This window comes from Pezoporus wallicus, unplaced genomic scaffold (genome assembly GCF_028554395.1).
Source record: "Pezoporus wallicus isolate ANWC-B61680 ecotype Strahan unplaced genomic scaffold, APGP_CSIRO_Pwel_v1 contig_7178, whole genome shotgun sequence".
Lineage (NCBI taxonomy): Eukaryota > Metazoa > Chordata > Aves > Psittaciformes > Psittacidae > Pezoporus > Pezoporus wallicus.
In genome coordinates, this window is record NW_026636884.1 from 2,348,756 (window position 1) to 2,364,893 (window position 16,138).

General features: G+C 35.7%; 1 protein-coding gene across 1 annotated transcript in view; it reads right to left on the minus strand.

Annotated features, from left to right (window-relative positions):
* Positions 1-10,685: 10,685 nt before the first annotated feature.
* EDNRA (endothelin receptor type A) overlaps positions 10,686-16,138 on the minus strand; it is a 33,450-nt gene continuing 27,997 nt past the window's right edge. Inside the window, exons 6-8 of the mRNA XM_057402056.1 lie at positions 14,389-14,522; positions 13,891-13,999; positions 10,686-12,610 (exon numbers count right to left, since the gene is read on the minus strand). Of these exons, the coding sequence (XP_057258039.1) occupies positions 12,470-12,610; positions 13,891-13,999; positions 14,389-14,522 (384 nt within the window). The 3' untranslated portion in view covers positions 10,686-12,469. The remainder of the gene's footprint in view (positions 12,611-13,890; positions 14,000-14,388; positions 14,523-16,138) is intronic.

Sequence of the window (16,138 nt, forward strand, 5' to 3'; positions counted from 1 at the left end):
TACACTTCAGAAATTGAATTAAGCAAGGAGAAATATCTTTGTTATTTGTGAGAAAGATGCAAATTCCCAGACAAGTACAATTTATGTGAATCCATGTGCAGTTGTGGGGTGTATAGGGGCAATTGTGAACACTGTACATATACATTGAAGTACATACATACTGTAATACATTTGATGCAGTATAGCATGATAAATAGGACTGGACCACTGATACTACTCTCTGAAGAATGCAGTTGTTCACTGGACAAAATACGAAGTAGACAGGTTTTAGCCTTGCTGGTTGTGAACAAATCCTCTCAAACATAACTGCCCATAGAAAACATAAAGGAACAGATGCTATTGCTCTGTCACCTGTGAATAAGAACCCCAAATACAGCAATTTTAAAGGAGTGACAGTGAAAAGAATCCCCAGAATAAACAGTGAAAAATTAAAGCTAGAAGGTTTAATTTTTAAAGAAAATTTAAAAAAAACCAAATCTGTGAAAGATTCAGTGGAAATGGTGTCTTGGGGATTCTGGCCCCTAAAACCAAGGACATTACTAGTGACTTATATTGATGAATTTCCAGGTAATTTTACTTTGACCTGCTTTGGAATTCCACAAGGCAATGAAAGTTGCATCCCAGAGACATCATGCTACTTTTAAATACCTGCTCCTAAGTATCTCAGCAAGAGCATTTCAGGTGAAAGCCTGATAGGACTTGTAGACTTGTTTTTTGTAAGGGAATGAGTGATTATTGACATTTTCTTGTAAGAAAACACATCTTTGGCATAAGGAAGATGACCAACATGAAAAATTTTCATCCAAACAATTAATCTGCAAGCTTCAAGCAATGAAAACTTAAGTCTTAAAATAACTGAACATAAGAATAGTAAAATCATAATATCATTTCTGTTGGAACAGACCTTTAAGATCTTTGAATCCAACTGTAAACCTAAGACTGCGAAGTCCACTACTAAGCCATGTCCTCAAGTGCCACATCTACATGAAACACAAGAAAACACTTCCCATAACAAAACTGTCTTGATAGTGGTTCTAAAGACCTGATTTAAACCAAGGAAGAGCTTATAGGTCAAATCAACAAAACCGTAACAGTTCACCAGTCAAAATAGTATTTATCTAAGTATTCCAAAGAAATTCGTATCAGCTTTTAGCTGTAGCTGAAGCTATGCATAGTAAACATATGCTTGGGGCAGGGAAGAGAAAGAGATTTCTGCATGAAACTACAGATGAGTAAGCTAAAGCATGTATTCAGGAAACCAGAGGAATCTATAATGAAGAACAGAATTAATGGCTGCACTGATTAACATTACATATTTAGAAGAATGAATATGAAAAGGGAAATTACAGCTCACAAAATCATGTTCTCTGAGAGTGTCACTGAACATGTTCACAAGGATTGTCACATTGATATTATCTGTCTGGATTTGCAGACAACTTTTTACAAGACCCATTTTCAGAAGCTTAAGCAAAATACAAAGTTGATATACCCTCAGCTAAGTTTTGATGGCACAAATACAGTGTTTTGATTACTACAGAGGGATAAATGACAAAATAGATCAGGATTATGCTGCTGCACCTAAGTCACATTGGTCTTTCATCCATTCTGTCTTGAAAACAGCATAGTAGAACTCAGGAAAATACAGAAAAGGGCAAAAGATGATCAATGGTATAGAACAGCTTTCATACATCATACGAGTAAATCCACTAGTCAGTCTGGAAAAGACATCTGATTCTATAAACTCATGAGTAGCAAGGTAAACAACAGTTGTTTACTGTCTCTTAAAACAAGAGCTAGGGGATATTGAATGAAATGATCAATGGCAAGTTCATTGTATAGCTTCACACAATGTAAGTTAAATCTGGATTCATTTCCTCCAGATGCTATGAATAATGAAGGATTATGTGGGGTCAAAAAGGTAATTTAATGGAGAAATATCTATCATTTATCTCAAATGTACCGATTCTTGCTGCAAATTGATGAAGGCTTGGACAGTCAACCAGTGAAGTGTTACTCTATGTTTATACCATCCTTATCCCCTTCCCTAGGTGTCTGCTGTGTCTGCTATTGATCATCATGGGTGACAGGAAGGCCTGACTCAGTATAACTGCTTTTTGATTCTTATGATCATTAATACATACACAAGGTAGAGCTGACTCTTGTGCTGGACAGGAATGTGTTAATTTTACATAGAGAATGCTAAACTAATCTGAGTTTATAGCATTAATCTTTTCTTGTCCCATTAAAAAAAAAAAAACAAACAACTTTTACTTTTGAAGGAACTCAAAAAATTGGCTTGTCCACCCCCTTAAACTATGTGCTACCAAACTTGAATGTTTTAAGTCACCAATGTATATTATGAATGCAATTCTTCCACATATAGTCATGCTACAGTCACATATTAAATCCTTACCTTATCACACTTAATGTCTTTATGCATTCATCCCAAACTGCAGTTCTCTTTTTTACTTGCTTATTTCAATTGCAAACTTGATGATCACAGTCATGTGGAGGTCTTTTTCTGTGATTCTATCTTCCCATTAGAGAGCAGCTCCAGTTATCTTGTTTAGATATGTTCCTTTCATTTTCCACAAATTAATACCATTTATCTTCTGTCTATATTAATCTCCTTTTAGGGTTTAATCTGTTCTATGATATTGTTATAAAATTAGATTTATTTACTTCCTTATTTATATGAAGTCCTTCTTCTTCTAACTCCTTTTTCTTCTTTAAAGTAATACTTGAAAGGTGTTGGGCTGATTGTCCTAAAATGTAAATTTTCTATCTATGCCGGGGTCATGAACATACAGCAGGAGCTGTAAACTCCCACACTGTTAAATCCACACATTTCTGTGTTAATGCACTTCAAGTGTGACCTGAAAGGGCTTTTTCTGGGGAGTGTTTTTATCAGTGACATTTCTAATGCAGCACTCCTGAAACTCCACAGATAAAAATAAGAGTTGGGGGTGGAGGGGTGGGTTGGGTTTTTTTGTTTGTTCTTTGGGGATTTTGTTTGTTTTGGTTTGGGGTTTTTGTTTGTTTGTTTCTTTGTTTACTTGTAAACACGTGATTTTGAGACAAGATTTTGGGTTCTGGACCTCTATTTCTTTCCTAAAATTTATAGCAAAGATAATGGCTGCCAAAGCTATGCTTGATCTAGTTCTGAATTAATTCATTTAGGTCCCTGTAGCCATTAGTAGCAGTAGCATGTTATATCATTTGCTATGTTGCTGCGGAGGGTTTAGGCTGTCTGGGCTGACCTTTTTGTCTGTGTATTTTGATTAAAAATACCAAATCTAGATTAAAGTTAATTTGACTGTATCTATTTATAACTGTAGTTTGATAGCTCTGGAATTGCTTGCAATAAAAATATTAACCCATTGCTAATTCAATTTCAGGATTTTCTATACTCTGTGTATCTGAAAGTTAAAAATTCTGTTTATTACTTTTAGCTTATTATAAGGATTGCATAAACCCTTCTGTTTCCTTGATGTGAAAAAAAAGCATTAATTTTTCTTTATATTGATTGTGATTCTGAAGAGGATTTGAGAGAAACGGTGTAGAAAATTAATAGAAAACCTTTCCTAAAGATGGAAAACTCATTTCAATACTAATATTTAATTGCTTTTTCCCATTAATTTTATTCTGTTTCCTGTACTCATCTGCCTTATGTCTGTTATCAGGAACTACCTGATGGTTCAAGGAATGTTCACACTGGAATAGGTCAATAATACCTAAGGTCAGTGTTAACATTTAAAGTAGTGTTAAAGTAAACATTTAAAGGAGTGGAAGCAGTCAAGAGTTCCACATTCATTAATTCATCCTGCTTATTGGTAGTGATAAGTGAAGAATAAGAATGGACCTCAGAGAGAAGGACAAGATAACAAGAGAGATGTCAAGGACGAACTTAAGCACCGAGTCAGAGAAATTTGAATTCAACACACAGCTTCCAATTTCTCTAACTTGTGTATTAGACAATCTAGAGAAAGTTTCTGTCATCTTTTGAATTTGCAGAGTTCTCAGGGTTCTGCAGAGTTTGGATAGCGACAAATAGTTAGCATTCACGATTTCTTGCAGGTCACTATGCATCATCAAACTTTTAGTATTAAACATAAAGTTTCATTTTTAATGCTTTATAAAGTTGTTATGCAGCTGTGTTGTCATGGACTTGCAGAGCATAGTTTCATTAAAAGAATTATTAAAAGAATTATTATTTATTCAACATATAGTTGAAGCAGCATTTGGAATAGATATTCAGCTCCCTAGTGAGATCAAAATTGTTCCTGAATTGCATTGCTTGTTTATTTGGGTTGGTCAGTGCTTTCCATTTTCCATCTTGGCCCCAACTGTAACAAAGTGCTGCTAACACATCTGGAACTGTTAACCAGTTCTGGGCACAGCATGGCAATTTTGGTTACAAAGTAGTGGTGAAGTAGCCTTACTTGAACTACAACATAAACAGTATATTAAATTCATTATCTGTATTCAATTCAGAGACTCAGCAGGGAAGAAGTTAACCAGTTAGCCAATAAATTAAGCATTGTGTGGCATTCTTATTTTCAATTCAAGGGAAGGATGATTGAAATTTAGTTGCAGATTAAATAAAAAGTAATCTACTATTACCAAGTGGAGCTTGATAAGAAAGTATGTCAGGTTGGCTTAGTTACAGGGAGCTCCTTTTCTTGTGACATCTAATTCTTTTTTTATGTAATACATTTTTCTGTATTATTTTACTTGATTATTTTATTTGCATACAGAACAATATTTATGAAATCACATACCCATGGTAAAACTGCCAAGTGGGAGTGACTGTACATGACACTTCTCATGAAGTGTTTCATTAGCGCGAACTGTTTTCCCAAAGCCTAGAAAATACATCCTTAGAACAGCTAAATATGTAATCAGCTACAGATGTATTTTTCTGAAAAGAGGCAGACCCCAGAGGTCTGTACATTAGGAAAGTTGTAAGGGTTTTCAGTTTGACTCAGCAGCATAAACCCCCACAAAGATACTTTTCTCTTGTATATATCAATTTCTTCAGGAATAGAGCATGCTACATCCCCTTCAGTAGTGAATATTGATCCTGTGTTTCCTCTGACATAGAATTGCTATATTTGTGACAGATATGTACTCATGCTATAATATGTCCACATTGATTTCAGTGTAGACCAGACTTGTTTCAGGAAAACTGATCTGCATAATTGCAGTAGGCACGTAAGGGATGTCTAACATTCAGGTATTCCCGTACCCGCCCAAATAGTGAAGAGAACACATGCAGTAAGTGTGTTGACATACATTATTCTATTGATACCTGTGCAAGAACTTGAATAAGTAAGAGTAACATCTTGAAGTGAGGCCAGGATGAGGACAAAAATCTGGATTTTCAGAATATCAATATCTTGTAGTGAGGATCGTGCCTTGCAAGCAGACAATCTTCCTATTCTCCTGTCCTGGCCACCTGTCTCTCTTGGTGGAATGGTGTGAAAGTAGAACCCTGTTGCTCCTGACTTTTCTACTAAGCTGATCTTATGGGAGGGAAAATGTGCCATATCTTCTTTTCCCACCTGAGCATATGAGATGATAATTTTGCAATTATTCATGCAAGCCCCACAGAATCTTTCTCTTCTTCTGTTCTGCTTAGCTGTTACCATGTACATAGTTACCATGCTGATGGGGATCCGCCATAGATTCTGACTACAATCCCATGTGTACTGAAGTCACTGGCAACTTTATAATTTATTTCAGTAGGTTCAGCATTTTATCCCAGGTTACTGCTTGAAACTCAAAATTACTTTAGTGGCTGGTTTTAACTTCGATTGAGATAATACTTCAGATGGCAAATAAAATAACATCCTTCTTTATTTTTTTATTATTTCAATCAGTGTAAGTGCATTTAATTCTTGTGTGAGCAAATTATAATCTCAGGCAAATAAATCTAGACTGGCTAAATCTTGATGCCATTTTCATATTTTCCATGCAGATTATAAAAAATAAACCAAAATTGATAAAATGTGTAAAAGTCCTTCACTGGAACATAAATTACAAAACACAGAACTGGGATACAGTTCATATACAAGACCACTTCTAGTCTGAAAATTTTGAAATCTTAGAAGGGAATTTGATCTTTCTTTTGCTGTTTTTTCATGCTGAAGTTGTAGCCAATATTTTTCTTTGTAGGTTAACCTCATGTCTTTATCCCAGTGGTATTTCAAACATAAGCTTGAACAAATTTGTAAATCCAGGCCAAATTTTCGTATTTGTCATCAAGTGAATTAACCTAATTTTAAAATTTACTACTGTATTAGTTTATTTTCTAGAATATTGACTATTCAAGCAAATTTTGATGTTTGTGAATGTATTCTTTCATTTCTATTTCTCAACAAGCACTTTTATGTTAAAGCATTTCAGTATTTGATTGCCCAATGGACTATTCACATCTTTGGTTATCATAGTATACAGTCAGTGGTGTGGAAGTCCTCATAGTTAAATACACAGTATTTTCATTCTGCTTTCTCTCTAAATGGCTCAAATATTTTATGTAAATGAAAAAGAAGATCAGGGTTTTGTTTTATATATAAATGCACTTTTTATGGAAGAACAACCAGTGTTTTAAGTTCTGTGCAAGCAGCATTTCATATATGCAAATGATCCTAAAAAAGGAAATAATTCAACATTTTATACTTTGATTTTAGAGAAGTCCTTGCCACTGGAGTTGTTGCAACACATTTGTGATACAGAAAACCCAGAGGATCCTGCATATTACAAAAAATATTAGCCAAAGCCTTTTTGCAGTGCAAGGAGGCAGTATTAATGTTCAGAAAGGCATCTCCCTTTCTTTATAATTACCTCTGAGGCTGAGATGTCTCTTGGTGTTACTACCTCAGAGAAATATTGCAGAGAAATCAAGGAATCTTGCATTGGAGACTTACGTCTTCCTAAACCCCACAATTTAGACCTACTTTATATATCGTAGCGTAAAGATTTATGGCCCTTACAGTATTTTATTCCAACTCATGGAACTGTGGATATTCTCATTATTCATGTAAACATCTACTTTTTTAATTATTACTTTAAGTCTGGTTGAATTAGCAAATGTGATATAGGTTCTGGTTTGATTTTGTTTGGTTTGGAGGTGGTTTTTTATTTCTGTAAAAGAATCAATATATTTTCCACTAGTAGTAGTACTGAACTGTAGTATTCATTTGTCTCAAGAGGACTATGTGAATTTTCTGCTTAAAACTTGACCCTGAAATGTTTTCTGGTAGTAAGATTTAATTGTACTTCTGTATTGGAATATGCTGTGTATCTGGAGATGATTGCTTTGTTAATACTGTGTGGATATTTGAAAGAAAGCTAATCCGGATGTATACTTTATTCATAGGCAATACCAAAGGGGCCACTGTACAACAATTTTTCAGAGGAAAAGACAAAACCTTTAGACACAGAGTTTTCAATAAACATGAAGTGCGTCTACAGGACAGTACAGTGGTGTCTAGCAACGATGGGTTTCTAATCTTCCACTATTTTAAAAATATATAGCAGAATGCATGTTCTCTTGGATAGCTTAGAAATGCTTCTCATTAATCTTTTTGGATGCTTGATTCAGTAACTTGTGGATTTAGTCCTTTTACTCCCAAGGACTAAGACAGCATGAGACTAAGGAAAAGGCCTTGTTCTGAGATGCACAAAGTACTTCCAAATCACTGATTTCAGAGCAGTTTGCAGCTGCTCAGTTACTCTGAGAAATGTGGGCAGAATGCTGCTGAAGAATGAAATAAATTCCTTTTTCTTATCAGTTGTAACACTTATGTTGAGCTTCATAGTAATAATCTACTGTAACTAATGATACTGGAAAACTGTGATTCAACAGTTCACTTCAGAAGCCATGGTGTTTCTACAAGGAAAAAGCTGATTCTAGATGAGACACTAGATGTCATTTCATCTTCCTTTAGAGAAACTGGAGATGACCTACATTTTTTTATTTAGTTCTTCATTTCCCACAGCTTGGATAAACTTTGTTTCTTTTAGAACTACATTTTAAACAGGCCTGGTTTGGGTTGGTTGTTTTGTTTTGTTTTGTTTTTGTATGGAACTTGGGAATTATTTCTCTTCTGTAAACTTTATATGTGTCTTGTTTTACTCTGGTTTTGGAGATAATTGCCTTTATTTGGTCTTTGAAAGGGTGAGGAGTGCAGATTAGTAATACTTCACTGAGCCAAGCTTTGTACAACCGATTGTCTGGAAGAAATTTTGCAAGGTGATGTTCGCATGCAGTCTAAGTGTGTTTCTTCTAATGAAAATGCATGCTTTGTCTCAAGGACATTCATACAAACTCAGCAGCGTTTGAATTTGTAGCATGTTTTCTCACAAGCTGAAATCCGTAAGGCTTCATGGAATCAAATGATATGGTAACAAGATTGTGATAAATATGTAAATGATGAAAGAGAAACAGCAAAAAAGCAAGTAATTCCACAAGCAATGGAACTTACAAATCCTGGTTTCCAAGAATTTGTGTGTTGTGGTTTGATTCTCAGGTGTCTTACAAGTTGCAAGCTCAGATCAAAGCTTTTTCTGCATCTGTAATATTCATGCATCTATCACATGAATTTGTGGAGTACATATAAACTCCATTTCAGCAATTCGCTACATAGAGCACAAGTAGGATCTTGTTCTTTACGTATCCTGCAATTTTTGTGAAATTCTCTAGAGCTTTATAATGAGGATAACTCTGTTCTGTATAATTTACTGAAATTGGGTAGGGGGTTTACAGTTGTTTTTGAAATATGAAGGGACAGACAGGCAAACACCTGAAAATGACGGTTATTGAAAGCAAAAATAAATATACTCAGACACAAGGGTTGTGTAAGCCTCATTTCACAGAACTAAGCTAACAAGTCTATCAGGTGAGATTTATGAGGAATGACTGCATAGGTACTTCTTCCTGTAGCACAGGAGCTGGCTAGGTCAGGTCTCAAGCACAGAGTTTCATATGTAAATAAATAAATACAAATATAAGTGAAAAGTATGTATCTTTGAAGCACATAAGTATAAGATATACCAAAAAGGAAATGTTTTGTAAGGTAGTTTGAAATAAAATGCATAATGAAAACAAGGTGAATAACTGGATTTTAAAATAAATGAAAACTCTGCAAAGTGTTTGAAGTAGAGATGTGAGACTGGATGGAAAAGGACAAAGTCAATGAAATTTTACACTGACTGGCCTGGAAAGAATTCGTAATTATGAAGTCCACAAAAAGATGATTGTGATAGTTAAATGGATTTTGATTAGATGTTACAGAAAGTCTTAAGAAATTAATCTGAATCTTGTGGAATAGAGATTCTGTCAGCTGCAGACAAAATCTAGGCTTGCTTCAGCTGAGAGGAATGCAAAGAGCAGACATACAAGCATATATAAGAGGAGAATGGAAGGGTATTTGTTTTGGATAGTTGTTGTCATATAAAACAGAAAGCAGCTTCTGTGCAACAGCAGGGGAAAATCCCAGCTAAACCTACACTAGTTTTGATGCACAAATTGAAATGCCAGAGAACTTGGCGGGAAAACCTGTTAAAATTAAAACCGGTTGAATTTCAGAATTGTGGAAGACTTTTGTTGGTTCATTTGGAAAGGCAGCTTTTTCAGAATTGAGGGTAGATACAATACTGGGAGGAATATTTACCATTATCCGTGGGAACAATAGGACAGAATTTTAGAATTACCTTCGTAAATTTTACAGAAACAGTTTTCCCCTCACCATAACTGTCATATCATTACAGCCTTTACCCTTATGACAGGTTTCTGAGTTGGAGCAGCAGCCACCAGTGCAAATACAAAAAAGCATGGGCAAAATAGAGCCTGAGACCTCCCAGGACCTCACTTGTCACTGTTGTTCAGGCCCTGTCTCTTTCCACCGGCTGGAGGAGGTGGAACAAGGATCACCAATGAGTTTTGCAGGCTTTGATTCCTAACTAAGCTTCCAAAAAGCGTTCAAAAGCATTCTAAAAAAGCCACCTTTCACATCTGTTAGATACTTTATCCTTTTTTTTTTCTTTTTCTTTAGTTAAAAGTTTTATATTTTATAATGTTGCCTCTAAGGTCAGTCAGGTCTCTGGGGAGGAGGAAGATGTTTTTTCTATCTGGGCTGAACTGGCTTAAAGTATGCTTTGTGTGTGCACGTGCATGTATCTTTGACACATAACAGAACCAGCTACTGGATTGAAAGCAATAGATGCTTGAAGTGTTAATGCTGGAAAGAAAACTGTTAGCTTCTCATGCCTTGTCATTGGCACCAGTGCTGATAAAGCCTAAAACTGATCTGTTTCAGGATCTGAAACTTTTGCAAGTATAGGCTTCTTCTTGTAGAAGTTGGAAGTGCTAATTTTTCTGGCTAAGATTGTCTCTACTGCTCACTGTCTTATGCAGACAGGCAGAAAAGATATCTCTGAACAATCAGGTTATTGATTTGGTGGTATAGCGTGAATTTTTTGTTCATCTGTCAGATAAATAGAAGAGGGGAATGCACATAAAACTTTTTTCCTGCCTTGAAATAAAAGAAGGGGTACTTTACAACTTAAATTCATGTCTGTTTTCTCTTTACCTTTATCATCTGCCCAATAGATTCTGTCAAAGGAGCAGTGACGGTGTCAGGATGTAAACAGACTCAGTAATTCGACCTTCTCAAAGGAAATCATTGTTAGTCATTTACTATGATTTTTGATACAGTTTGAGGATGAAAAGTTTTGAACAAAATTCACCCAAGTCTCATTCAATACCGTGTTCTTAGGCACTACAGAGTACTGTCAGAAGACTGTATTTAGGTTGATAGCACATGAACAGAAATTTGTATGTATTAATACATGCATATATGTCACAGAGACAAAAGCACACAAAAATACATTAACCAATTTAAATAACTCTTTTTTTTTAATACACTTTAGAAGATCTATGTGAATGTAAACATTTGGGAAACTTGTGCAGCAGAAGTCACTGTAGGCACTAGCATTTTGACCTCATAAATAAAAATACGCAGGATTGTATCTTTCACTTGAAATGCATTGGATGTTTATAAAATTGTGGAATTGTAATTACTGCTTCTTAGCCTGGCACAACGGATGCTACAAATTTCCAAGCAGATTTGTGCACGAGGCTTCTTATATACGACACCACGCTATTTAATTCCACTACTCAATGAAAGGCTACCTATTAAAAATGTTTATAGCCAAACAAGGAATCTCTTGCCATGTAGCCATAATGGATGGATATAATATGTAAATCACCAGTTTACGTGTATGCAAGCAATATTTTCTATATATTATTCATAGCATTTGTATGGTTAACAATGCTAGTAAACTATCAAACCTCATTAAAATCTTTGAATGTTGTGAGAGTAAGGCAAAGACCTTTGTAAGCATAAGGCACAAAATGTCCACATCCAACAGTTACAGACTTCCACAGTTCTGCACTCACTATGACTGCAACCTCATGTTCACAATGTATAAGTAGTGTTGTGCAGAGTTGTTATGATACTAACCATATTCTCAGAACTCTTTGGACAGCTTTAATGTTTCACTGTGTTCCACTGACACTCATTTCAACTGAGATTTAATGCAGCTATAGCCTAAATAGATTAATAGGTACATATAGTTTAAGAATTAACATGGTAGGTTAATTAAAAACACGTTTTAAGGTGCCCCTTTATGGGCATCTTTCATTCTTTTTGCTGGTATAGATTATGTTTATTTTGTATAGAACATTAGAATAAATAACACCATATAGTACTGTATTATTAATACCTCCTTTTTTTTGGTATTAATCTGTGCTTAAGTGCCAAATGTGATGCTACTTTAAATGTTCTCTTCCTATTTTTCAGTACTGAAGTGCTACAAATGCGAACTGCCCAGCTAATGTCCTGACCCACTGTAACATAAGTAAATAAAATACCGTTTTGGACCAAAACATTTTCCAACATAAACCTGAAAAACAACAACAACAACAACATGCAAAACATACTGGTGCATGGCATACATCCAGTGCACAAATAAAAATTAAAAGACAAATGGGCAGAAAGAAATATATCCACAGACAGATTCCATTATGGTATCTTCTGAAAAATTCCAGACTGATAAATTCTAGGTGACAATCAGGTGAAAAGGTTGTATTGTTACCAATCACAGGCACTGGACAGATCCTGCTTTGTTCAGAAGAGCAAACCACTGTGTAGTAGTCGTTTTTTTGTGTCATAATAACATCAATATCCTTTTCAGAGACAGAGTTACCATCCAGTGGCTTTCAGTTCACAGAACATCACAGTTATAGTCACTCAATCTACTCAGTCACCTCTAGAATTAGGTATAAGGGTGCACATGTCTGAACTGATTATGGAACAGTCACTGGGCTTCCTCTTGAAATAGCTTTGTTGTGACTTTTTTTTTTCCTGTTTGATTCTGAAGTGGTCTCAAGAGTCCTTAATTTTCAGTTTATGCTGTCTTTATGGCTGCTTCGATCTGTATTGTGATTGTTTAGTTCTTGATTTTTCCACTGAATACTTGTTCCATTCATGGGCACTGAGGTCACTAGACTTTTAGACTGGGAGCAGCAACAGCAAAGACATGACTGGAAATGAAAAAAAGAGATAAAAGGTTAACACAAACCTATCAGCTGTGCAGACTGGCAGCCATATTTTTTTTTCAGAAGTGAACAGACCATTCTAGCTGAAGGGAGTGATAGCTGCACTCAGGCATATTTTTTATCCTAGGATGCAAACAATTCTTGTTATTCAACATAATAAATGCAGCAAATTAGGCCTGGTCTGTGGAAAGATTGCCTGAATTAATGATCTTGATACTAGAAGGGAAAGAGTAAGCTATGATGAGAAGCTGAGAAGAATTAAATAATAACTGAAAATTCTTTAAGTAGAGTTGTTGGATAGTAATATTATTTGGAAGGACAAATGGGAAGAATGAAGTAATGATATGAAAAGCAGCCTGGTAGTATCCACTGTTACTTCTCCCTCTCACCTGAAGACAAGTTCAGATATATTATCTTCTCCATAGTTCCCAAATGAAGTAGGGGACTCTAAAAAGCAGAGCTGACTTCTTATTTATCGTGTTAGAATAGTTTGCAAGCCAGAGCAGGCTACAGTCAAACAGTTACTCCCGATTCTAATAATTTATTATATTTTTTTTCAGTAGCTTGAGTTGGCTATTTGCAGACTAAAAGTTTAGTGGTACAGTTCTGTTGTGTTTGGTTTTCTTTTCAGATAAAGCTATCTCAATCTTTGTTTTCCGTTACTTTATTTACCATTATATACTCTCATTTTCTTTATTTCTGTATTGCCTTTATTAGGTGAATGGGGACTTGCATAGGCACATTGTCACAAGGAAATTCTTTTAGCCTTAAAATATGTTTTCATGTGTAGGAGCTGGAAAAAAAGCCATAATGACTATTAAACTGCCAAAATCAACTCAGGTGCCTGTTTTAGTATTCAAGCCTGAAAATTTTAGTTGTTTCAGATTGTTTAACTGCAAGCATCATGGTGTCCTCTGTATGTGCTGTCTTCATCTTGAGTGGGAATCATGTAATCAGCTAAATTCTATTTCATGAACATGTCACATGCAGATAAATAGCACTTACAAAAGCATGTCTGTATCAGTCTATATGTTTACATATGAGGACTATGTCAAACTTATTTACTGGCTTAATATTTCAGATAAAGTGGCTAGTTCTGTTTTCAGTTTGGTATGTGTTACGTGAGCTGCTAGTTGGTAAACTAAGCAATTTATAATCCTTCATTCCTTTGCTTGCCTCTTCTCCCAGTGGCTAAAATAGATAATAAGTAAGTGACTTAATACAGTTCATTAACTGGATGTACAATCTTATCAAGAATATCTTACCTGGAAACAGTTTTTAAACTTCTTGCTCACAAAATACAGAGCTATTGGGTTTATGCAAGAGTTCATGGTTGCCAGGTTGATGCTGATATAATCCAATGGTAGCAAGAAACTAAGCAACAAAAGAGAAAGCCAAACATTTAAACTGTTCATATACTGTGCTTTTTGTGGTTATGATCTCTTCTGTCAGAGAAACTAATTCTCTTTTACCTAACTCCCTCAATCCAATCTTGTACCATGCCAGGTCTATAATAACCTGTCTCACAGAAATTCACAAAAGCCAGAGGACAGTGATTACAATGGTAACAGACAACATTTATTGAAATTATGCTACCCTATTAAAACTGAAACCCCTGAAACTGGATGCAGCTGAAAAAGAATAAAGTGTTTGCTCTTCTAACACCAGTTGCATGCACAATGACATTTCTCACATAAACTCCAAGTGTGCAGCATTGTATTTTTTTCAGTATAAACAATAGATGGGCATAGAAAATTAAGTACCTGAGCAGTTCACATCTGCCGGGGTCTTTTTCATTGTATACCATTTTCTTCAAAATTCGGCTCAAGTGGAGAGGGAACCAGCAAAGAGCAAAAATCACTACTAAACAGAAAACGGTTTTTGCAACTTCTCGACGCTAGAAAAAGAAAGTATTTATGACTGAGTACCTAATTCATATTGGTAGGTGAATGTAGTATAGTGATGTTGGCAGCAAAGTAAGTAATCTAAATAAAGCATGCAAAGATTCCCAAAGTGCAGCTTCCAGACTACCTGATGTCCCTTAACTGTTTTTTTTTCTGGGGCTTGTCATGTTCTTAATTCTGGTCATCCTCAATAGAACCTGCTCACCATTGAGACCAGAGCAGCTGGAGCACACAGGTTATTGCCAGGACATTGTCAATATTAGCCAAGGAAAATCCTTGATTTTCTTGATTAACTTGGTTACTTCCCCAGCCTTTCCCATTCTTCTACACTGGATTAGTTTTCTGGCAACCCCTCAGATAAACTTCTTCCTTCAGAAACATGCATAATCGGCAAGAATACTTTTTCATATATGAGGGAAACTGAGATCACACCTGCTTGATAAACCCCTTGCACCTAATTCTTGTTGTGGGGCAATCTGTAAATTCAAGGCATCTATATCAATTGGCAATAAAAGTTCCATTGAACCACATACCTAGTCAGGATGTCAAATTCTCCCTAATGTATTATTTAGCATTTAGTATGCATCATGTTACATAAAGGGATACTGCACAATATATTAATTTTTCTATGTGATCATTGCTATGTGATCTGGATGTTCTTAAGTACGTAGTTCCTCTACAAACAAAATTTCAAAAATGTCTGTTTTACAACTTAATCTCATAATACTTAGGAAATAATTTCAATTTAATGGGTATTTTATATGGCTGTAGAGATTTACAGATGTTTTGGTGGGTTTCTGACAATGCATACCAGTGGTGTTTGGTAGGCATGGATTTGATAAGGAGAAGCATATGAAGGAGTAAGAATGCCACTTCCAAAACTGCCACTATAATGTAACAATAATAAGCATCACAAGGCTTTGTCATTAAAAATCTTAAGAGTCAAATGTGTGATTACAGTAAGCTGTGTTAGGAGTTGAATATGACTGTTTGTTTCTTTTTTCTTGTAATAGCCATTTTTACCAAAATATGAAAACGATTGTGACTGGACATTAATGTGGACAAGGCTGTAGGTAAGGAAGGAAGGAAGAAGGGAAAAAGGTGATAGTTAAAGAGACAAACATTGGTAAAATGTGGCATACACTCTGAGTAGCTTGATGGGCTCTGCAGGTCAGTATGGGAAAGCTGGAGGGTGGATTCCGCCACCCACCCTGTACATACCATTCTAGTTCTAATGGGTGGAGTAGCTTGTGTGTGGCCCTCGGACAGACTGTGGTGGAGGCCCTGGGGCCCTATGAGGGGAGGATTTTCCCATCTTCCCTGATCTGGAATGAACCAGCAGTGCAGAAACCTCACTCCGCTACTGAGGGAACTACTTCAGGAGTTCACATGTGGAATGTGAAATAAAGAGTGGCATTTGAAGGGCTGACATTAACACAGGGGAAAAGCTACAGATTGTTTTAAAATTTCAGTTCAGAATTAAACATCAGTGTTGCAAAAACAGCAAAGTGAGTGAGATCTGATGGTTCTGTGAGTGACTTCACTTTATGATCATTTGCTTGTACTATTCTGTTGCTCTGTACAAACGGCTACAGCAGTGGTACTGCAA